This window comes from Anastrepha obliqua, chromosome 2 (assembly GCF_027943255.1).
Source record: "Anastrepha obliqua isolate idAnaObli1 chromosome 2, idAnaObli1_1.0, whole genome shotgun sequence".
Classification (NCBI taxonomy): domain Eukaryota; kingdom Metazoa; phylum Arthropoda; class Insecta; order Diptera; family Tephritidae; genus Anastrepha; species Anastrepha obliqua.
Window position 1 is genome coordinate 98,224,081 of NC_072893.1, and position 25,374 is coordinate 98,249,454.

Consider the following 25,374-nt stretch of genomic DNA (forward strand, 5'->3'; position numbering starts at 1 on the left):
ATCTCGAATTCTATTCCGCTTGACTTTTCGGTTTCAAAGAATTTTATAAATTTCTAAACTCTTTTTTCTAATTTATTTAATAATTATTAATTATAGTATATAATTACGCCATTTTTTATCCGGATGACAATGAGGACACTGCTATTCACCACCGCTTAATTCACGAGCAAGTTAAAACTAGCTTGGGAACACCAAACGACATTGAATTCACCGAGGGTGAGGTATTCGATATGTTAGAAACAATGAATAAAAACAGAGCACCTGGAGCACCACTTCATATCAGATATATTTTAGCCAAGGCCAAGGCAAGCACAACATTTTTAACCACATTGTATAATGCGTGTTTAATGGTTGGCCATTTCTCTAAACCATGGAAAGAAGTTTACGTTAAAATACTCTCAAAATCAAACAAGTAAGATTTAAATACCATAGCCTAGCATCCTATCGACCAATTGGTCTGCTGCCAGTGTTCGGTAGTTGACAACAACTTGAAGTTTAGCAGCCATACGCGTCACGTGATAACTAAAGTGCAACGTATCTTTGGCAACACTTGCGTCCAACTTGAGGTGTACATCCGAAAATGTTATAACTATTTACATACAAGTTGTCGAACCTACAATAACGTATGGTGCTAGTATCCGGGGCAAAGCGACTAAGTTTTATTACATACGGCGTATATTGAGGTCGTTTTAAACAGGTTTTGCCATCGATTAGAGCGTTCCACACAGTTTCGATTAACTCAGCCTTGGCACCTTCCGGTTTTACTCCATTGCACCTCAAGATAGCCGAAATCTCGAGAATTGACGACGTCAAAACAACTGGAAAATCTACATCACTTCCAACGGATGTCACCCTTCAAAAACGAGTTCCGCAGCGTCTGCAATTACATCTGGCAAACCGTCACGGTGATTTCACAGCAACAATTGCGAATTCAACTCAAAGCTACACAGATGATAGTAAACAGGAGGCTAGAGGATACGGCGCTGCTTTTGTAAATTTTGGCTCAAATTATAGCTGGCTCGTCAATAAAAGTTTTCTTCCGATCTCCAGAAGAAGCCAAAATATACCGAGAGTCATTTGGCATCACTTTTGAAATGACTCAATTGCTGACAGGACATGGGTTCCACAAAGAATACCTGCATCCCGATCAGCGTCCGTGCGGTTTGCAAGGGCGATATTCAACCACAACTACAATGCAATGAGCATCACGCTCCACCTTTTGATTTACGATCCATTAGCAAAAACCAGTAGTTAATAAAATCACTTGTAGGCAATATAATTGATAATTTTAGAAGTTTTAATAACATGTAAATGTAAACCAAAATAATTATTGTTAATAGTATATAAAAACTCCGGCTTGTATACTATACATTCGCAAGTCGTATTATTTCAATTAAATTTAAGCCAAAACAATCAAATTAAATTATTGACGTTGTAACTCTTCTGCCCTTTACAAGAACGGTCCTGTTCAATTTCTTCCTCTATGTATAATCCGGATCACTTATTGCATAGTCCTCTATTAACTTTGAGCAGGTTCTCTTCGCCAGCTACGTTGAGGGTCTTTATTGTAACAATCGCGACCAGCGGCCTGAAAGAGTTGAGGATATCTATTGGTTTTCTACTAGTTACTGAATGAATGGACTTATTATAATCTACAGTGCCAAAAAAACATGGAAACTGTCGGCTTAGAGTTTCCCCGATGTTTTTTTTTCGTGCTTCTGATGCTCAGCTATCTCCACCTATCCGTTTGAGGTACTACTGTATATACATAGTATATTTGACTCACTTGCTGAGGTACTAGTAGTAGTACTACCTTTTAAGTTGAGGAAACTTTTTGGCGTTATTTTGCTTCTTTACGACAACGCTCCGATGGCAGCTTCGAAGAAATCAATCACTTACCGCATAGCTAACAACTGGCCCCTAGTGATTGGTTTTTGATCTCAAATTTGAAAACAGATCTTCGTAGAAAAAAATATTCTAACGATTAAAAGCTTAATGCGGCCGCACATTTTTCGGACAAGAACGAAAAATATATTTAGATATAGCAGATAAATATTTTGAGTCCGAGTTGTTTTTTATAATGATATCGAGATCACCTTGAACACCCCTCACACACTGTTTTGAATCTATTTATGTATTTCGCACTAGTTGTTCATATCGAACATCTGTTGTTATGTGTTCCTTTTCTGAGTATGTCTATTACTGAGTTTTGTTATTCTATATATTACTTAATACGAGTATATATTTAATAGCTCAATTTTGTAAGATTACAAAAACTAGTATAAATTATAGTTTGTTGTTATGGAGCACTATGTGCTCATTGAAAACAAAATATTGCTTGTGGTTATGGAGCACTATGTGGTTTTCAATGAGCACATAGTGCTCCATAATCACAAGCAATAGTTTGCTTTCAATGAGCACATAGTGCTCCATAACAACAAACTATAGTTTATATTACTGGAAAATATAGAGTAGCTACATCTACCATATTTCAGTGAAAAATCATTTATTTGGTGTAATATGCACAAGGCGCATGCCTTCACGGGAATAAAAAAATGTTCGCGTGGGGCTCTAGAAAAACAAAACAATAGTAATGGAATAATATAAATAAATACCAAGACCAAATCGAATACATAAAAAGTGGAACTACTGTTGTGAACACTCAGGTGTCCATTACACTCGTAGCAAGTCAATTATAAAAGGCTCAAACTGAATAAAATGGGTCCATATTCCCCTTTGAGACAACAGCAACATCAAAAATTGCAATAAGTTAATAAATATCCTTTAAGAGGTAATATGATAGATGACAACAAATGTCTCGTTCATTACAAAAACCAAAATTATATTAGTCAACCTACACCTGTATACCTAAGGTATATCTACAATATATATAAGTACATATGCACACACGAGTATACTCGTAGCTAAGGTAGTTTGTCGGGATATTGTTGCAATGGCAATAAGTTGCTGTATTACATACATATTAGTGTCCGTAGGTTCAATAGCAAATAATATTTACATAACATTGGTGATAAGACCCTTATTAAGAGCAGCGTTCGATCTTCTACTGTGGTCGAAAGAGCTGATCGAACGAATTGTAATTTGGTATTATGGCACTCATTCGATGAAGAGTTTTGCTCGCTTGGGTTAATCGGGCGAAATAATTTGGGCGAGAAATTTAAATAGAAATAGATTCCATCCAAATAAGTTAGTTGAAAATATTTAAATATTAAAATAAATAAAAACCGAGTTGAAATGAGTATGACGGAGTTGTGATTCGACGATGATGATGATGAGAGGTTAGTGAAAATCGTTGTTTTTATTATTTTGTTTTGGCTTTGGACTTCATGTTGGCACACACTAGAAAAGTACGATCCTGGAATTAATTTCTAGACAATCAAAAGCCACTATAGTTTGCTGGTGGTTTAGGGGGTCACAAACTATTCCTCCTACGTTCTTGCGATGACTGAATTTTTGAACAAATTCGTTTTCAAGCTTACATTGATTTTCTTGCATCTGATTTCTTCTTTGAAGCTTACAACCTTAGGCGTACACAAAATTAATAGAAATTGTATAAAACTAGGGGTCAGTTGCCAAAAAATTATAAAGAGACGCAAAATATTATTCTTTTTTTCGAAAAATTCTGTTCGACAGAAGATTCGGTACTCAACGAAATTTCACTCTCTCAACCCTCTACAACGTTTTTGAAGGCATCGGTCTTGACTATGCCAAATTTTGCAATATTTATTTATACATGCCATACTTTATTAATTATCTGACCTAACTCAGGTGAAGTTTTAGACTTCTTCCTAATTATAAGCCAAGGATTCACTGGATTCGCAATTGAAACTTTAAATATTCCGAAGTACCTGGTGATACTTACAATTCCCAAATACATCCTTTTGTGACTCATCAGAGAAAGTTACCAATCAATCTAACTCTAATTTTGATCAGTCAAGAGTTCAAACGACTTGATCTTGATGTCTTCGAGGTTCGAGGTTTGAGTGAGAGTTGAGTTGAATTTGAAACTTTTCGATACCGAACTGCACAGTGCGACTGATGGGCAGGTAGGTTTCCTCTAATAGTGGTCGCGCCTCTGCATGCAATGCAAAAAATGTGAATCTCACATGAAAAAGCTCCTCATAAATAACGAAGGCGGGGCTGTTAGTGTCTCAGTTTGTGGAAAAACATGAAGATGGACACCACAAAGTGGAAGAGGAGCTCGGCCAAATTTAGAATAAAAGACGTACTTGCCAATTATATATAACTAGCGTACCCTCGCCCACTTCGCTAGACGATAAATTCAATGATTTGCTGAAAGAGAATAAAATTAATACGAAACAAAGCAAATTCTTTGATACAATTTCATTCGAACTTTATTGTAACACTTTTTGGTAGACAATGTTTTTGGTTTTTTCATCTTTCGCGTGAATAATGACGATGGTTTGCCAACTCGTGAGCAAGCTACATACAATTGTCCATGAGAAAAAATTGGGTATTCTAAATTAATACCGCACATTTGTAGAGACTGTCCTTGCGCCTTATTAATTCTCATAGCGAAGGCAAGGAATAGGGAACTGCAAACGTTTGAAATCGAATGGTAAATCCGCCGGAATCAGTGGAATTCAGGGTATCAAAATGTCTTCTCCTTTGTACTTCCCTTTCAAAATTGTTGCTTCGATAACGTTACCCATTAGCTTCTTCACAGCGAGTCTGGTACCGTTGCAAAGTCGGGGCACATTACTATTGCGTAGCATAATAATCGGTGCTCCAATTTTTAATCGTAAATTATGAGGTGGTAAGCCTGGCAAATCGAGAGAGTTTAAGAATTCAGTTGGATAATTTACGACCTCATCTTGATCAGTAATAGTGTCCATTGACTTATACGCAACTATGTCACCAGGTATTTGATCTAAAATAGCTGAATTTATATCATTGACGTCCTTATTTTTCCCAGCTAAAATTGCTCTTTCGCTGAGTCAATCATGGTTTTTGTAATGTTGAACTATGTTTGGAAATACACTCTGTATCAATGCCTCTTTAGACTGTGCAAAAGTGCAGAAATTGTTAGGCAATGTTATCATTGTTGTTTTTGAAAAAAGGTTTATTTTTTTTGGTTAAAAAGTGTTTTTTGAAGTTTTGAAAAACACTTCGCTCTAACAAATTTCTTCTCAGTTAATTGCTGAAAATTAAATATTTTGAAAAAACTATTATATTTTGTTTTAAAAATTTTGTTTTGAAAAAATTTCATACCCTTGAAAAAGTTTTATTTTATTTTGTTTAAAATTTTTGAATTTTTTTTTTTTGTAATTTTAGAAAAACACCTCTTCGAAGAAATTTCTTTTATCTTTTTGAGGAAAATTTGGTTTTGAAAAAATTTCATGCTTTCGAAATTTTTTTATTTTACTTTATTTCTTCAAAATTTTTGAAAACAATCTTTTTTATAATTTTCGAAAAACACCCCTTTGAAAAAATGTTTGTGTCATAGTGGTATTCCATTAACTTTAGCTACGCTTTCACAAATAGCACCAATAAACAAATTTCCTCAAAACCAAAAAATTTACTTTTTTTCTAAAAAAAATCTAAACAAACAACGTAATAAATTTAGAATTTTGTGTTCACTAAAAAACAGTATTGTTTTTATTGTATTAACTGAAAACTAAAATGTTGCAAAAAATCAAAACAAAACTAAATTATTTTTTTGTGTTCATTTGGTCCATATGTTCCATAAAAAGTTGATATGGTAAATAATATGCAGGGTCTGATACACGCAAATTTCCATTGACCATTATAGTGACAAAATTATCGATCACCAATTCCAACAGGATTTCAAAATCAGAGTTGGAATGAGTTGTTGTGTGGTGTACTTCTGAAAAAATGAGAAATAAATAAAATAAATCTAAAAATTCGAATTCTAACTTTATCTTGTGTATGTTCTTATTACCTTTGAATTTTTCCAATGAAGCACCATTCATTTTAAATTTTCCAAGAATTTTTTTATCATTTCGCGTTTCTTTCCTTTTTCATTCGATTCCAACATTTGTTCATAGCCGAAAACATCGTTTGCAAACGCATTCATTTCCATATAGAATTGGTCAAAGAAAGCATTGCTCAATTGAATTGAAACATTGTTTTCATAAATACTTAGGACCTTAACTAATGCACCTTGGTACATACCTAACGCAGATATTCATCGCGACCTTGACATCGATACTATTGATGAAACAATACAAAGCGCTAGCAGAAGACACATAAATAGACTATTAACGCATACAAATTCTATGATGAGAAGACTACCAAATAAAGAAAAATCTACCCAAAGTCGGCTTAACCGTCAAACACCAACAGATCTTGCAAAATCCTTGTAATCAATTGTCAACTAATCGTATATGTCATTGTTTGTTAACCACTTGTTTTTAAATAATATGTATATATTTCTTCTAAATGAGCTTGGGGGCATTGGCCCTTCAATATCACTCTCATTCCATCTTTTTGTAAATCAAATTACTTATTGTCTAACGACAGGTGTAATATTTTATGGAAGAAATAAAAAAAAAAAAATTTTTCATTCGAATCATTTGAAATTTCTGTATACAATAACGAAAAATTCAAAAAAAGTTGTACACATAAAATGAATGTCGATTCGAAACTTACTTTAATCTAAGAATCGAGCAAGTTTTGTTTTGTACAATATTTTGATTTTTTCTTTTTTTTATATGAAGAAAATATTTAAAAAATATTTTTTTTTGCTAAAAACCTTCCCCTAGTGGATCTCTATAATATGAAAAAAGAACGAATAAAATTGGCCTCGTATCGGCCCAAAAAAATGCGTACAAACGAACATCATTTCATTTTTATATATATAGATATATATATATTTTCGACTTCTGCATCCACCCAACATCCTACGAATAGTTTTTTGAAATTCGAAAAGAGCAACACTGATACAAACGGAACTCAGGTGAAAAATGTTGGAAGGTTTTAAGAAAAAATAAATTAATAAAAAATTAGAAAAAGTAATTATTAAGGAAATATTATTTTTATTGGGTATATTATTTTAACATACGTTTCGACTTTACCCACATTCACGGTCAGTAAAACTCTATTTATGCGTATGTATTTCTTCTCTAGAAATATACCTGTTAAAGTTTTTTTACACAGGTGTAATTTATAGCACGCTCCTTGCTTATAAATTATTCTGGCGGCATAGGGGCATGCATTGAAAATTCTAATTTCACTTTAGAGAGGGTATTAAGTTCAAAAAGTGACACCAGCAGCTGTTGAAGATTTTTGCAAATCATTGAAAATACAACAAACAAATTAGGTTTTTAATTTTAGTGCCAAAGAGAAATATTAGTCAAAATTGAATTTGAAGCATGAACACTTTTGAACTTCTGTTTTTGGGTTTCAGCATTTAAAATTGGTTAGTATATAATACAATACTATTTTGGGGAAAGGGAAATTTTTGCGTAAAGTTTTTGCGTAAAGTTTTTGCGCAAATGGTTCAAAACTGTTTTATGGTCGATCTTTAGCTCCTGGGTGATGTTACGTCTTCTAACATGTTTAGCTGTTACACTATCGGCACTATAAACCACCATTCACAATTTTAGCGGCCTGTCGTGCATTTTCGCCTTTATCAAAGCACAACTTTAAAATATACCGAGTCTTCTCTTTGTTGACTTCCATTGTTAATACCTCGTAACTCATAACTGAATGAAACAAACAAAAACAGCAAACTGCTTTTTTTCGTGTGAAATTTCACCTTGACAACGAACATAAACTTTAAATCGTGTAATCGTTACCTTCCGAGAAATGGATCACTACCGTCCATCTTTTTCTTTTTACCCTAATATTAATGCAATTTTTGAAAATGTGTTCGGCTCGCGTAAAAATTTATATTGATACTTAGCTGTTTGCCGTTGGCCATAGGCCGGATATGTCTTTGATCGCTACTATTTCAATACTAAAGATGAAGCTAACATTCCCGCCAATTATGAGTGCTAGAAACAAAAGGTTCATAATCTTTCGCGAACTGATTTCTTTGGAATACTTTTTGGGGTGGTACGTAAAGGGGCATGTTACTACATTTGGTTACTATAAATTACTGAATTCAGGATTAAAAACATTTAAACTTTAAACCCTAAAATAAAGAAAAAGTTTAAGTTTATGTATCCTTTCAAAATGAGGCCGGTATTGGCAAATAGTCAGTCATGGTGTCGCACAGAAATTTCACTAAATTTTTTGGCGGATCAATTCAAATACATACTCGTAAGTACATATACTTATGTATGCACTCCTTTTCCAACTGGTGCGAGGTAATAGCAACATATATACATACTTATTAGAATATTGATTTATTCACCTTTGCAAACAATGTTTTCTAGAAATTAACTGCATATTTGAGCAGTTCTATTCTCTATATAAATTGAAGTACCAAATAACGCAAGCAACATTAGTTTATTTTAAAAGCTCTCGCACCCATTATAAGGCAAATGTTCGACTTGATAAAAAAACATGGTCGCCCAGTATTCGCCAGTCGCGATGCAGTTATTTATCTGTTCAATAGTTTCAGGTACCTGGGTATTAACCCGCCGAATAAGTATCGTATTCCATATTTCTTTTACTCGTTCATTACCTGTTTTATCGTACTCTTCTCGCCGGTTATTAGCAATGTTGGTTGGTTGCGCGATCGCAATAAGCTATCTGTTATGGAAATATTAACTTGCGTACAAGCCTCATTAAACGTACTTGCTATACCAATTAAAAGCATCGCTTTGGCAATGTCAAAAAATCGTCTTCGTGACATCGAACCTATAGTAACGGAACTGGATAAGTATTACACACGATCTGAGGATAGGGGAAAAATACGTAAATGCGGCATAACTGGTAATCGACTAGTTTTTGGATTCGCGGTTGCATACTTCACGTATGAAATATTGACTGTTGTGGCCGCATTAGTGGGTGGACATGCACCGATATCGTTCTGGATTCCGAATGTTGATTGGCATAGATCTTCATGGGAGTATTGGCTACAAGTTAGCTATGATATATTTATAGTTTTATTACTGCTATATCATCAAGTATTAAACGACTCATATCCAGCCGTTTATATATATATTATACGTACACATATACAGCTTTTAGCAGTTCGTGTCGAACGTTTGGGTTATGATGAGAAGAAAAGTGTTGATGATAATTATAAAGAGCTATTAGAATGTATTGTTATACATCAGGAAATACTGAAGTAAGTAGTTGCACATAGTACTCCAAAACATATTATATTATCTATTTTTTTCAATAGGGTTGCCAGCATTGTTGAGCCCATTATGTCTGTGACTGTTTTCACTCAGTTTATTGTAGCTGCGGCTATACTTGGCGTCACGATGATTAACATTTTCATTTTTGCTGATCTTACGACTAAAATTGCTTCCACCATGTATTTTTTCTGTGTACTTCTTCAGACATCGCCGACATGTTACCACGCGTCATATTTGTTGGCTGATTGCGATGAGTTGCGCCTGGCTATTTTTAAATGCAATTGGGTTGACCAGAATAAACGTTTTAATAATTTGTTAATCTACTTTTTGCATCGTTCTCAGGATTCCATTCCCCTTTTCGCCATGAAATTAGTGCCGATAAATTTGGCCACTAATTTGTCGGTGAGTTACTTTGGCCTATAAGCAAAATAAAAACAGAATATGTGTTTTTTTACGCGCATAAATACTTGCATATGAATTTGTATTAAGCAATAAACGCACAGTTTTATATGTTGCGGTTTTGCAATCTATTTTATCGACCTTAAATATTAATTCAAACGCCGGCAACACCCTCTCAGAATTTTTAAAAACAATTAAGAATTTTCTATCAACTAAAAGCTTTTTGGACCGCTTGCATTTTTCATGTGATAATTTACTTAAAGAAATATTTATTTGATATTTCTTGAACAGTGAAGCCAAATATTTTTACTTTGCTTATTTGTTTTTTGCTGTACGCGCAAACGCGCATGCGAGTAAAGAAACACAGCTGTTGTTATCAAATATATGTATATAGATAAATATAATATATATATTATTTTTTTACAGATTGCAAAATTTTCTTTTACACTTTTTACTTTCATACAAGAAATGGGTCTTGGTGAGAATCTAAAGGGTTAGAAATCAGCAGCTATAGTGAATTGATCTTGGATTATAAAAAACTTACTTGTAACCATTTTTAGTGTCGACGATTAAAAAATCTGCACCTAGTAGCTTCTGCAATAAAAGTTGTAAGGGGAATACTCTATGTTTTTCAGAATAGCAAGGAATGTAAAAATCCCATTGAGAACGCCCCATTGAAAACGCAACCTGAAAAGAAACAACAATAAGTAGCTGATACAGGTTCGCATTTGACTACTTGCTTGGTTGAAAAACAAAAACAAATACTGGTTTTGTCAATATTTTCTTGTATGTGCAATTCGTGTACCTTACTAATGTTGGAAAACATAGAGAACCCCTTATTGTGTTTAAAATAGAAGATTTTTATTTTTCACTTTCTGAATACCTCAACATTGGTCCAAGATTAGGAGGGTAACGAAGGTTCGGAGTTTTCTATTTATCTATATATATATAAATTAAGCCGGAAAAAAGTGTGCATTTGTCTCCGGTAATCTCAACAACGCGTGTATAGAAAACAATGAAAGTTTCACACATTGTTGGTGTGGCTTTGGCAAAGGTTTCTGTGAAGTTTGGTTGAAATCCGATAACGCGTGTGTGTGCGGTGCGTCGGTTAAATGAGTGTGTTTTTGCTATTTGCCGCACGTATTTTTTGTACCGCACATAGCATTCATTAGAATTGAATACATTTTGGTCGTGTGTGTCTGGACAGATTATTATGAAATTTGGTATATATATATATTTTTCCACGGTGAAGGTTAGTATATTATGTTTATTGATTCCACTCACCACCAGGTGGCGCTGCCGAAGGCCAAAACGAGGACCCGGGTAACCCTAGGATGTGTTTTTACATTGTGGGTATCAAATCAAAGCTACTGATGAGTGCTTTAATGCAGAGTATTTTTTAGATCTCTGAGTTACCAGGGTCTCGAGATATAGCCGAAAAGGTGGACCAAGGTACCCTTGGATATGTTTGTACAATATGGCTATCAGATGGAACAGTTCTCTTCTCCTTCTCTGCTTTTTCGCAGAGATAATGTCGATAATTTAACTGGCTTAATGACTTTACAACCAAACTTTTGTCAAATAAGTCAAACGAAAGAACAGTTAATTCAAAATATTTTCCCAAATTTGCCTCAAAATTACAAAAATCATGATTGGCTTAGTGAACGAGCCATCATGGCTGGCAAAAATAAAGATGTGAATGAAATGAATGCGGCTATTTTGGCTAACATACCAAGTCCAAAACAAACATATCGATCCGTTGACAAATTCGACGTTACAAATCAAGATGATATTGTAAATTATCCCACTGAATTTTTGAATTCCTTTGATTTACCTGGATTACCGCCACACATGCTAATCTTGAAAATATTAGAACTGATTATTATGTTGAGAAACATAAATCAACCACGACTATATAATGGCACTCGATTAACAGTTAAGAGATTGATGAATAACGTCATTGAAGCAACAATTTTGAATGGAAAATACTCTGGTGAAGACGTTTTAATACCGCGAATACCAATGATACCATCGGATATGCCGTTTGAATTCAAACGTCTTCAATTTCCTGTTCGCCTTGCATTCGCGATTACTATTAATAAGTCACAAGGCCAAACTTTATCAATTTGTGGTATTGATTTAGAATACCCATGTTTTCCTCATGGCTAACTTTATGTTTCATGCTCAAGAGTTGGTAAGCCATCGGTATTGTTCATTTATTCAACAACGCATGGAAAAACGAAGAATATTGTATACCAAAGAGCATTACAATAAAAAAGTAATAAAGTAAATCACATCAAACGTTTTTTAATTGCTACTACTATTCAAAACTTCTTTCATTACTATTCATGCGCGAGAATTTTTATAAAATACACACAGTATTTTTCGGCTTAAGTTAATTAATTAATCTAGATTTTTTTAAAGACGACCAGCGGAACGGGCGGGTTTTCGCTAGTCAAAAAGAAAATCTAAATAACTGCGAAACTGCCTCTGTAACCACTTAATCAATGTCGAAGTCATTGTTGAACTAGCACGCGGTTCGTGATCAAACTTGTCGAGAGCAGGTGTTACGCAGACAAAGTTTGTGATACAATTTGATGCATGGGAATCGTCAGCGATCCTTTCACTGAATTCCTTAATTAAGACCTCCATAGCTTGTTTAATTGTGAAGTTTTTATGTTTAAATCAGCGTGAATCTTGTAACTAAATACGAGCAGCGATGAAAATCACTGTATTCTAATAATACACTAACATAGATCAATACTAGGCGTTTCTTATGCACAAGCAACATCAACGCAAGCAACTAACAAATGAAACACTAACAAATGAATTTAACAACCCTAATAGTACCACATCAAGTAACGATGATATAACTGAACTTAAAACTATAATAAAACAATTGACAACACAAATCGCCACCATGATGAACATTTTAACCAAACTGGTATCGAAGCTAAATGGACTTAATAAGTAAAATAAAAATTGCAATTTGGAACGCAAACGGATTTACGCGCCAGAAACAGAACTCAAAACTTTTATCATATTATGGATGAAGCACCTTGTCATGTCGGTCTGCTTGCCGCGGCGATGAGGCTTAAGTGGTGATTTAACCCCATGTTATGGAGATTAACTTACCACCAACTAAGAGGGCAGCTCCATATAGGTATTGGGTATCCACCCATCCGCGGAACGGCGGAATTGGTGTCCCCCCAAGTACTATGTGGAGAGTACCGTACCGACAACCTGGCAGGAGGTATAAAATACATTTTTCTACAATGTGGGGGTTAACGATAGATGTTTCTGCACGAGGTAACCCACTTTCGGGAAATCCTCCCGTCGAGCAATCGACGGCTCGGGCATCGAATGAGCACGCCCGAACCCCACACCGCCCTATGACTGGAACTGACACCCAGGGTTCCGGAGGAAGCGAACTACTAGTGGTGAAAAATGGCACATTGGCTATGCCAATGGAGAGCCGAGTGAGTGTGAGTGATACACAGTCGTCGAAACGATCCGAAGCAACTGACTAACTTGTGGAGGATGTGGAGATGGCGGACAATCTCTCAGTAGACTCAGATGGACCTCTGGTACCGAGTAAGTTTTTGACAACGGTCAAACCTGGTGCAAATCAGGTAAGTACCGGTAAAAAGACTGAAATTATTGGAGATTCGAAAGCAGGTGTTAGTCTATCCGCAAGACAGATCAAACGAAGAAAACAGAAGGCGAAAAAGTCGAAGCATTAGCTAAGGTAAGTACTCAAGCTCCGTCAACTTCGACACCTGCAGTGGCAACGGAAAAACGTGGCAGAACAGAGGATTCCTCTGTAACGTTGCACTCTTCCGGAAGCGAAACGGCGTCTGTGCCAACGACCGGGAAGAGGAGAAAGGCAAAGAAGAGGAAAGTCGATAGACGGAATTTGGAAATGCCTGCATCCTCGACCCAATGCAAGGTAGATAAACCTTTACCTGACAAGGCAAAGGCTAAAGGACTTCAAATGTCGAATGACACTCTTCCGTCAACGTCTGACGAATCATTCGCGAGAATAGCAGCAAAGACAATAACGTTGGAGATACATACCGACAAACAAGACGGTTTACTGTCCAAAGGGCAACAAGACTATCCTGACAGCTATCTTTGGAAAGCTATCGGTGAGTCAAAAAACGCGTCGACTTTCGAGGGTAAAAGCGTGGTGGACGGCATCGTAAAGGTGCACTGTTCCAGTGCTTTTTCCCGAGAATGGCTGGAAAAAGTGATAGCAATAATTCCAGCCTGCGATCAAGTTCATTATTATTGAGAGTAGCAAAGAAAGGCTGGTACGAGCGAGTATCTGGATTCCGGGTACTTCCTGTAATTCAGCAGAACTCCTCGCATCAGTGTTCAGAACAAAGATCTTGAAACCACTCTCTGGAGAATATACTCGTGCACCAGGCGGAAATCCGTTACCACATCGGAGGCGGGTTCCCTCGTAGACTCTCCACTAGCGGAGATGCAGGAACTCGGTTTTCATGTCCAAGCATATGCGGACGGCGTCTGTGCGCTAACATCGGATAAATCCTTAAGGAGGCTTTGCACGAAAGTGCAGAGGATTCTTGACAAAATCGATGACTGGTGCATGAGACAAGGTCTTTCCGTTAATCCGAACAAAACAACCATAGTCTTGTTTACGGAATTTGGATGGAGTCCATCACTCCAACACTGAAAGGTGTGACACTTGGTCTTTCCGATGAAGTTAAATATCTAGGAGTGATCTTTGATAAGAAGCTGACTTGGGAGACACATGTTTCACTGAAGGTGAATTGCGCATTGAGGATTTTTCAGCAATGCCGTAGAGCCTTTGGTAACACCTGGGGTCTGAGACCTGCTGTGGTCTTATGGATATGCACAGCACTTATCAGACCAATTATCACTTACGCTTCTGTGGTCTGGTGGCGACGGAGCATGGTTAAGTCACAATCCGGGTGCCATGAGTACAACTTCTGGTGATGCCCTAAATACTATGCTTGATTTGCTCCCCCTGGATCTTAAGATACAACAGGAAGCAGTAAAAGCAATGTGTAGACTCCATAAATATGGTTTCTGGCACGAAGACGGAACTTCGGGCATAGAGAAATCTTTAAGTTGCTATCTGAGCAGTATCCACTGTTTTTGGCACCTAATACCCACAGTTTCATTTGGAAGGAAAATTTGATGTCAGATTTCCATTGCGCAAACAATGGAGCAATCCAGAATGCATGCAGGGAAGTTTGACGAATATTTTCTTTACCGATGGGTCCAAGAATGAAATAGGGTCTGGAGCCAGTTGGTACTTAAACGATAGTAATAAGTATCACTATGCTATGGGGGAAATGGCAACTGTTGCCCAAATAGAAGTTTTTGTTATCCTGAAAGTAGTCGAATGGATAATCGAGAGGAGATGGAGCGGGAAACAGATTGGAGTTTTTAGTGACAGTCAGGCAGCACTGAAGGTCCTGGAGAACGCGAAGCAAACCTCAAAGATTGTTCAAGAATGTAAGAAGAAGCTCAATTCTGTCGCAAGACAAAACAGGCTTGTATTTATATGGGTTCCGGGACACTCCGGTGTTTAAGGAAACGAAATTGCCGACGAATTGGCCAACCGTGGATCAGCGATGCCCCCACAAGGGCCAGAGCCAATAATCAGAATCAGTTCCGCAGGAATCTTGAATTGGATCAGCGATTATGTATGCAATCTACATAAAGAGCGATGGTCCGCTCTAGAACGCTGCACAACTGCAAAGTGTTTTGTGACAAGTCCGAACAGAAAACTGTCAAACTTTCTACTAAAACTTAGACACAACCCATGGGGTCAGCATATGACCACCATTGGAATCATTGAGGACTCAATGTGCCTGTCATGCTTGGAGGAGGCGGATAGCACTGAGCTGAAGTCGACGAAAAGGTAGTGCGTGTCGATTCTCCTTTCATGGGTCTTTTCCAAGATTTGGCGTGTTGTGAATATTTGGTCGATGGTAGACTTTCCTGGTCTAAAGCCACACTGATAAGGTCCAATCAGTTAGTTGATGGTGGACTTCAGCCTTTCACACAATAGGATCGCTAAAACCTTATAGGCGATATTTAGAAGACTAATCCCGCTGTAATTGGCACAGATTGCACGATCGCCCTTATGGATTGGGCAGAGCACACACTTGCAATCGGCAGGCATGCTTTCATTCGACCATATTTTGCATAGAAGCTGATGCATGCACCTTACCAGCTCCTGGCCGCCATGTTTGAATAGCTCAGCCGGCAGTCCGTCGGCGACCGCTGCTTTGTTGTTCTTTAGCCGTTTTATCGCTATTCTCACCTCGTTATGGTCGGGTAGTGGAACGATAGTTCTGTCGTCAACGATTGGCGTATCGGGATATTCACATTCTCTGTGACATGCATGCGCAGCTGTCACTATTTAACAGGTTCGAGCTGGAGGTGACTACAATGCGAAAAATTCTATTTTGGGATCAAGATTAACAAGTTCAAAAGGCCGAGAATTACTAGTTGCTTTAGGAAAAAATAATGGACATTTCATAAGTACCGGAGAGCCGGCATACTGGCCTGCAGATGTCAAAAAACAACCACATTTATTTGATTATGCATTGCTAAAAATATTCCCAAAACCCACCTGATTATTAAGTCATGTTTGGTGCTATCGTCGAAACATTCGCCACTTCTAATGACAATTTTTGGAGCTCTGCACGAACAAAATTTTACAGGACTATATAATAAAAAGACGGACTGGAATTGTTTTTGACAAAGTGTGAAAGAACAACTGGCAATAAATATTTCAATAAAAACGGAAAACGAAATTGACTTAGCAAAGGCTTTTTTCAACGATTCCATCATCAAAGTCCTCACCCTCTCGACTCTAACTATAAAAACTCAACAAAAATAATCTATTCCAATACATATCAAGCAAAAAATACAACAAAAAAGGAAACTCCGTAAAAAGTGACAAACTACTAAACATCTCAAAGATAAGGCAAAACTTAGCAAATCAACAACTGAATTAAAAACATTATTAAAGCAACATCAAGATAAAATGCTTGAGAAATACATACATAATTTGGCGGCGACGGCAGCTAACCAATATTCTCTAAGGAAAGCATGTTTAGTTTCTTTGTGATAGGCATACATAAGAGAAGTGTTTTGCGTATTCGGGGAACACTTCGTATACAAACTACCACAATTGAAGAAAGTAGGCAAACGCAGATTCTAACGATTAATAACAAATAATATAATGTAACGCAAACTGAATTTAATCTGAAGCAAAATTGGATGTTTATCTAATATTGGTTAGAAAACAAAGAATTTCAATACTACATACTTTAAAAATATTTTTATTTATTTATTTATTGAAAAGAGTAATAATTATAAATAATTATTCCACTTAAAGGTAAGAAAAAAAAGGAACAAGCACTGGCTGCTAAGGCCTTCGGCTATACACTTCAAAAATAATTACTTATTGTTTAAATTTAACAGATCGTAATTTAAAAACGAAGAAAAACATTTTATTTGTCAAACATATTTTCTGATATTTTATTACAAAGAGAGAATTGTCGCAATTTTCTTAAAACCTTTATCCTAGACATTTAGTTTTGGGTATACTAATTTTGCCCCTGTCAAATTTGTTCCAGTGTCCAACAACAAAATACGTGTGCAATTCGGCAGCGGGACGCGACAATTGAGAAAATGGCTAATTTATCAAGCCTAATAACAGAAAACGGCAGAATCAGATGCCCAATGGTGATCATAAAATGTGTTTCAAAAGAGGTCGATGCAACAGAACTTATAGAAGTAATCGAATCCGTTTATCTTCGTCCAAGTGTGCTCATTCCTTGGGCAACCATTCCCACCTAATTAAATCTTAAAACTCTGTCGTCATTATAAAATTCCAACAAGAAATACAGGGTGGCTGATGAATTTTGCTACATTAAGAAACTCAAATAACTTTTTTTTTAGTATATGGAATTCATTTATTTTTTTTTTCAAGTTGAAGGTCATTAAATTTTATTAAATGTAGTTTAACTATAATAGTTTTAAAAATAATTGAATTTAAATGCCCCCCATGCTCGTTGACACAAGTGCGGCATCTTAGTAAAAAGTTGTTCATTGCTGCTTTGAGAGTTGCGACAGGAATAGCCGCAATTGTTGCCCGAATGGATTGTTTTAGTTCATCCAAATTTGTTGGCTTTGTTTTATAAACTTCTTGTTTACATAAACCCCACAAGAAAAAGTCAGGTGCAGTAAGGTCAGGCGACCTGGGGGGCCAACGAAATTCGGAGTTTCTTGAAATCAGTTTATTGGGAAATTTTCGTCGCAACTCTGTCATAACAGTCTGGGCTATGTGAGACGTTGTCCCATCTTGTTGAAACCACACAGAGTTGAAAGGAATTCTCTTTCGGCGTAGTTCTGGATAGAAAAATTCTTTCAGCATTTTCAAATAACGGTCTCCAGTAACCGTAACGGTGTGACCATTTTCTTCAAAAAAATAAGGCCCGACAATACAGCGTGAAGAAACCGCACACCACACTGTCACGGGAAGAGGGTGCAATTCCGTCTCGTGGAATATCTGTGGGTTAGAAGTACTCCATATTCGACAATTTTGTTTGTTCACATTGCCGTTTAAATCGAAATGGGCCTCACCAGACATGAAAAGGCAGTTTAACATGTTTTGGTCTTCTTCCACCATTTGCAGGATCTTCTGGCAAAATTCCAAGCGAATCGGCAAGTCTGCTGCATTCAGTTTGTTAACCATTTGAATTTTGTAGGGAAATAAGTCTAAATCTTTGTGCCTTATTGTTTGCAAAGACTGTCGGCTGACACCAAGTTGAGCAGATAAGCTTCTTGTTGAAACCCTTGGATTGTTTTGTATAGCTGCAGCTACAGCAGCGATCGTTTCCTCCGTCCGAACTGGTGGGTTTCGATGATAAGGCCTTCTTGCGACTGTTCCTTGCTCGGCAAAATTATTCACCAGTCTCATTATGGTCCATCTGCTCGGGGGATCGCCGCCAAACATCCGTCTGTACTCTCTCTGTACCAAAACTACGGACTCCAGTGCGTGATAGCGGCGGACTATCCAAATTCTTGTTTGCGTGTCCCAGTTATCCATTTTAATAAATTTTAAAGATCAATCTGCAAATTAAAACAAAAATGGAACAGATAACTTAAAAAGAAAAAAAGTTATTCAATTTTTTTTTCGTAGCGGCTTTCATCAGCCACCCTGTATTGACTCGGTGGCAGAAACAATAAAAAAGATAGCAAAAGCCCATGATGAAAGGTTAAAAAACCACGTTAATACGGAGGCCACTATTCTCGCTAATCCAGCTAATTGGAGAAGAAGAAAGCCCAAAGACTTAATGTACTAACCACACCTTAGCGTTAATTGTTGTATATATGTACCTTATTTTCTAAATTCTAAACAAATTGCTCGTTAATTAATAAGAGTTTTCATTGTAACTAGTCGCAACGTAAAATATTAAAAAAAAAAAAAAAAAAAAAAAAAAGTCACATTAAATTTATTGTGTCCACTTCTTACTCAGTCTTAGGTTTTATACGGCGTAATAGCTCGATGTTCTCGGACCCTTCCACTCACAAATAACTTTTTACTTCCTTTGTTCGCTCTAGATTAGAATATGCAACTTTTATCTGGAGGCCTTGCCACCAATTTGCTATAGAGAGAATTGAACGTGTACAGAAGGTGTTCCTTAAATATGCTCTCAGGTCGTTAAAATTCTCAAATCCTTTCCCTTCCTATCATTCCCGTTTGACTTTAATTAACTTAAAGCCTCTAGAGAGTAGAAAGTCCATACTCTCACTGTCTTTTTTTTTTAGTGTAATTAAAGGAGAAGTGGACTGTTCATCCCTATTACGTTGCATTTATTTTCATATTTCTACTAGATCGTTACGCAATACTTATCCATTTCATCTTAAATTTCTTAACACGAATTATGTGCGTAATGCTCCTATTGCCCGCGCTTTAACAGATTTAATGAGATCTCGAATTCTATTCCGCTTGACTTTTCGGTTTCAAAGAATGAATTTTATAAATTTCTAAACTCTTTTTTCTAATTTATTTAATAATTATAGTAATATAGTAGTAATTTATGCTCATATTAGATCTAAGTGGTCTGTAAAAACAATAATTATGTTTTAGACTTATAATAAACGAAAATTAAAATATTTCAACCATTAGCACAAGGAATGCTAAAACTGGAAACAAAGTAAACGAAGACCACTCGGCGACGGACGCTCAATTTTATACAAATTAATTTAAACCATTGCTATTTAGTTCTGTCGACACCGCTTTGGTGTCTGAACCTTATGTTGGCAATGCTAATAAAATGAAGCCTATTGATGACATTTCTGTTTTTCATTTCGAAGCCCCCGATCAGTGAAGAAATCCGTTGGTGCAGCCCCTCGAGTGTCGCAGCTATCGACGCCAAATCTCAGCGTGGTCAAAGTCAGTATCGAGCAGCGGATTCTATACATAGCGACATAGCGCCTATGTCGCACCAACCGTGGACCAGTACAACACATTACACGTGTTGAACTACTTTATTTCAAAAACATCTTCTTCGTTGCAAATCGTGGGTGACCTTAACGGATGGCATTCACTTTTGGGTTCAAATACTGAGAAACATCATAGTAGAACAATACCTAATATTGTATCAGCAAAGCCGTTAATATAATAGAAAGCAACATAGGAACAATTCCCACCTTCAACGCTATTCGTCATGGGGCATCGGCAAGTTCAATTCCAAACGTCACTTTATCGACTGATAACTTAGCAACTCCTTTTATTGACTGGCAAGTAAACGCCACGGCAGTTCCAAATTCTGATCAATCTGCTATTACTTTTAAAATTCAGATCCACTTAAATATAACTCCAAAATTGGGTCAACTTATCTATGGAACATTTTTAATAAAATACACTTTCTTTCATATACTTTCTGAAACTGGCACCTTGGAAACTGATTTCAGTTTAGCGACTCCAGATAATCTGGACACAACAGATAAAAACATTAAAGATGTCATATCTCAGGCCTCTGAGGCATCCATGACGAAGCGAGGTAGCGCTGAACGTTATAATCCATGGTGGGCACAAGATTTACAGACGCTTGAGGAGCAATGCATCAAACTTCACCACGACATAAATAAGTAAATCAAGGTGAACAAACCTACAACCGCAGCTGCGGCAGAACATACCGCTGCCAAAAGTGAATATGCTAAGGCACTTAAAGAAGTGTCTACAGCTAAGTTTCGTAAATTCTGTAATAACCAGGGTAGATGTATGGTCACTTACAAACCGTATCACAAAAGACGCTCCATCGTTGTATAGTTCTGGTAATTATATCGAAACGTGAAACTGCCGAAGCTTTGTTATCCGGATGACAATGAGGACACTGCTATTCACCACCGCTTAATTCACGAGCAAGTTAAAACTAGCTTGGGAACACCAAACGACATTGAATTCACCGAGGGTGAGGTATTCGATATGTTAGAAACAATGAATAAAAACAGTGCACCTGGAGTAGACCACTTCATATCAGATATATTTTAGCCAAGGCCAAGGCAAGCACAACATTTTTAACCACATTGTATAATGCGTGTTTAAGGGTTGGCCATTTCTCTAAACCATGGAAAGAAGTTTACGTTAAAATACTCTCAAAATCAAACAAGTAAGATTTAAATACCATAGCCTAGCATCCTATCGACCAATTGGTCCGCTGCCAGTGTTCGGGAGTTGACAACAACTTGAAGTTTAGCAGCCATACGCGTCACGTGATAACTAAAGTGCAACGTATCTTTGGCAACACTTGCGTCCAACTTGAGGTGTGCATCCGAAAATGTTATAACTATTTACATACAAGTTGTCGAACCTACAATAACGTATGGTGCTAGTATCCGGGACAAAGCGACTAAGTTTTATTACATACGCTGTATATAGAGGTCGTTTTAAACAGGTTTTGCCATTCGAACGATTAGAGCGTTCTACACAGTTTCGATTAACTCAGCCTTGGCACCTTCCGGTTTTACTCCATTGCACCTCAAGATAGCCGAAATCTCGAGAATTGACGACGTCAAAACAACTGGAAAATCTACATCACTTCCAACGGATGTCACCCTTCAAAAACGAGTTCCGCAGCGTCTGCAATTACATCTGGCAAACCGTCACGGTGATTTCACAGCAACAATTGCGAATTCAACTCAAAGCTACACAGATGATAGTAAACAGGAGGCTAGAGGATACGGCGCCGCTTCTGTAATTTTTGGCCCAAATTATAGCTGGCTCGTCAATAAAAGTTTTCTTCCGATCTCCAGAAGAAGCCAAAATATACCGAGAGTCATTTGGCATCACTTTTGAAATGACTCAATTGCTGACAGGACATGGGTTCCACAAAGAATACCTGCATCCCGATCAGCGTCCGTGCGGTTTGCAAGGGCGATATTCAACCACAACTACAATGCAATGAGCATCACGCTCCACCTTTTGATTTACGATCCATTAGCAAAAACCAGTAGTTAATAAAATCACTTGTAGGCAATATAATTGATAATTTTAGAAGTTTTAATAACATGTAAATGTAAACCAAAATAATTATTGTTAATAGTATATAAAAACTCCGGCTTGTATACTATACATTCGCAAGTCGTATTATTTCAATTAAATTTAAGCCAAAACAATCAAATTAAATTATTGACGTTGTAACTCTTCTGCCCTTTACAAGAACGGTCCTGTTCAATTTCTTCCTCTATGTATAATCCGGATCACTTATTGCATAGTCCTCTATTAACTTTGAGCAGGTTCTCTTCGCCAGCTACGTTGAGGGTCTTTATTGTAACAATCGCGACCAGCGGCCTGAAAGAGTTGAGGATATCTATTGGTTTTCTACTAGTTACTGAATGAATGGACTTATTATAATCTACAGTGCCAAAAAAACATGGAAACTGTCGGCTTAGAGTTTCCCCGATGTTTTTTTTTCGTGCTTCTGATGCTCAGCTATCTCCACCTATCCGTTTGAGGTACTACTGTATATACATAGTATATTTGACTCACTTCCTGAGGTACTAGTAGTAGTACTACCTTTTAAGTTGAGGAAACTTTTTTGGCGTTATTTTGCTTCTTTACGACAACGCTCCGATGGCAGCTTCGAAGAAATCAATCACTTACCGCATAGCTAACAACTGGCCCCTAGTGATTGGTTTTTGATCTCAAATTTGAAAACAGATCTTCGTAGAAAAAAATATTCTAACGATTAAAAGCTTAATGCGGCCGCACATTTTTCGGACAAGAACGAAAAATATATTTAGATATAGCAGATAAATATTTTGAATCCGAGTTGTTTTTTATAATGATATCGAGATCACCTTGAACACCCCTCACACGTTGACTAATCTTTGATGTACCTTCTACTCAAATATGAACGAGACGTTATCAATAAAACGGTCCGCGGATGACATATGGCAAAAATAAATTTTTTGTTTTTTGGTAGGACTGTTATAAGCTTACATGGCAAATTTCAGCGTGATATGTCACATAGTTTGTTTTCTGTGCTACTGTAAACGGGTCAAGCTCGAGTGTGTTCTTCGAATTTAACGATGGAAATTCAAGTTGAACAAAGAATTTGTTTGAAATTTTGTTATTCCAACAAAATTTCGGCTTCAGACGCCTTAAAAATGTTGTAGACAACCTATGGGAACTCTGCTCTATCGCGTGCACGTGTTTTCCAGTGGTACAAATCGTTCAAAGAGGGCCGTACATCAACCCAAAAAACCACGCCAAAGTCGCTCAAAAATTAAGGTTATGCTGACTGTTTTTTTTTCGATTACGAAGGTGTGGTACACTCGGAGTTCCTTCCGCAAGGTCGATCGGTTAACGCTGAATATTATTTAGACGTTTTAAAGCGTTTGCGCGAGAACATTCGTCTTAAAAGGAAGGAATTGTGGGACAACAAGTCATGGTTCTTGCATCACGATAATGCACCACCTCACACATCACGTCTTGTTCGCGATTATTTGAACAAAAATAATGTTAATATCGTTCCGCAAGCACTGTATTCGCCTGATATGGCTCCATGTGACTTTTTCCTGTTTCCCAAGCTCAAGTTGCCGCTCCGTGGAAAACATTTTGAGACAATTGAAGTCATAAAAGAGAATTCGAAGAACACACTCGAGCTTGATTTGTTTACAGTAGCACAGAAAACAAACTATGTGACATATTACGCTGAAATTTGCCATGTAAGCTTATAACAGTCCTGCCAAAAAACAAAAAATTTATTTTTGCCATATCTCATCCGCGGACCGTTTTATTGATAACGTCTCGTTCATATTTGAGCAGAAGCTACATATTATTTTTACTACTGTTTTGAATCTATTTATGTATTTCGCACTAGTTGTTCATATCGGACATCTGTTGTTATGTGTTCCTTTTCTGAGTATGTCTATTACTGAGTTTTGTTATTCTATTTATTACTAAATACGAGTATATATTTAATAGCTCAATTTTGTGAGATTACAAAAACTAGTATAAATTATAGTTTGTTGTTATGGAGCACTATGTGCTCATTGAAAACAAAATATTGCTTGTGGTTATGGAGCACTATGTGGTTTTCAATGAGCACATAGTGCTCCATAACCACAAGCAATAACTTGTTTTCAATGAGCACATAGTGCTCCATAACAACAAACTATAATTTATATTACTGGAAAATATAGAGTAGCTACATCTACCATATTTCAGTGAAAAATCATTTATTTGGTGTAATATGCACAAGGCGCATGCCTTCACGGGAATAAAAAAATGTTCGCGTGGGGCTCTAGAAGAACAAAACAATAGTAATGAAATAATATAAATAAATACTAAGACCAAATCGAATACATAAAAATTGTAACTACTGTTGTGAACACTCTGGTGTCTGTCTGGGTGCATATTCCCCTTTGAGACAACAGCAGCATCACAAATTGCAATAAGTTAATAAATATCGTTTAAGAGGCAATATGATAGATGACAACAAATGTCTCGTTCATTACAAAAACCAAAATTATATTAGTCAACCTACACCTGTATACCTAAGGTATATCTACAATATAAGTACATATGCACACACGAGTATACTCGTAGCTATGGTAGTTTGTCGCGATATTCTTGCTGAGGATTGACTGACAAACATGTGCTAAATGCATTCGGCTAAGTCTGCGGTATTGAGACTTTAGCAATACTGGAATTATGCTGAAAGTGAATAGGAATCAAGGATTAATTTCAGTTTCCTAGAAAACAAGAGTAAATGGATAGGTTGCAGCGTGGTAGCGGGCAATTGAATACTGGCACGGAATGCGTGGGAGAGGTTTTCCAAAAGTGCTTGTGCTCACGTCCATATGTCCTCATTAAACGGTTCATGATGTGTGTATGAGAGTGCAACGGATTTGTTGAGTATGTTAAAGCACTCTCGTACTTTCTCTCTGACTTCCTCTCTTATCCCAATTGAAATCATATAAAAGCTCTTGTTTACATATGTTTTTTGGTGTACTTAAATAAACTTTTGAGATGGTTTCCAATTGCCAGACATTTCACCCAGTACCTTGTGGTTGGCGATGCATGTTGAGCGCCTCTGTTTATTATTAGTTGTTAGTTGAAGGATTATGACATTGACAGACGTGCAAAACCTTTTTGTACTGCACTAGCGGTTATTTGGAAGAAAATAAGGGC

At 36.7% G+C, this 25,374-nt stretch overlaps 1 protein-coding gene across 1 annotated transcript; it reads left to right on the forward strand.

Annotated features, from left to right (window-relative positions):
• The first annotated feature begins 8,492 nt into the window (after window positions 1-8,492).
• On the forward strand, window positions 8,493-10,486 carry LOC129239456 (odorant receptor 7a-like). Its single transcript, XM_054874951.1, has 4 exons — window positions 8,493-9,244; window positions 9,302-9,659; window positions 10,083-10,149; window positions 10,217-10,486. Exons 1-4 carry the CDS (start codon window positions 8,493-8,495, stop codon window positions 10,294-10,296), a joined length of 1,257 nt encoding a protein of 418 aa, XP_054730926.1. The 3' UTR covers window positions 10,297-10,486.
• The last annotated feature ends 14,888 nt before the right edge of the window (window positions 10,487-25,374 follow it).

What these genes read in the sequence shown, in the direction of transcription:
- LOC129239456 (XM_054874951.1), top strand. Translation starts at nt 8,493, where the DNA reads ATGTTCGACTTGATAAAAAAACATGGTCGCCCAGTATTCGCCAGTCGC. An exon ending in ATTTGGCCACTAATTTGTCG is followed by an intron (nt 9,660 to 10,082) that starts GTGAGTTACTTT and finishes ATTTTTTTACAG; the next exon opens with ATTGCAAAATTTTCTTTTAC. An exon ending in TCTTGGTGAGAATCTAAAGG is followed by an intron (nt 10,150 to 10,216) that starts GTTAGAAATCAG and finishes AACCATTTTTAG; the next exon opens with TGTCGACGATTAAAAAATCT.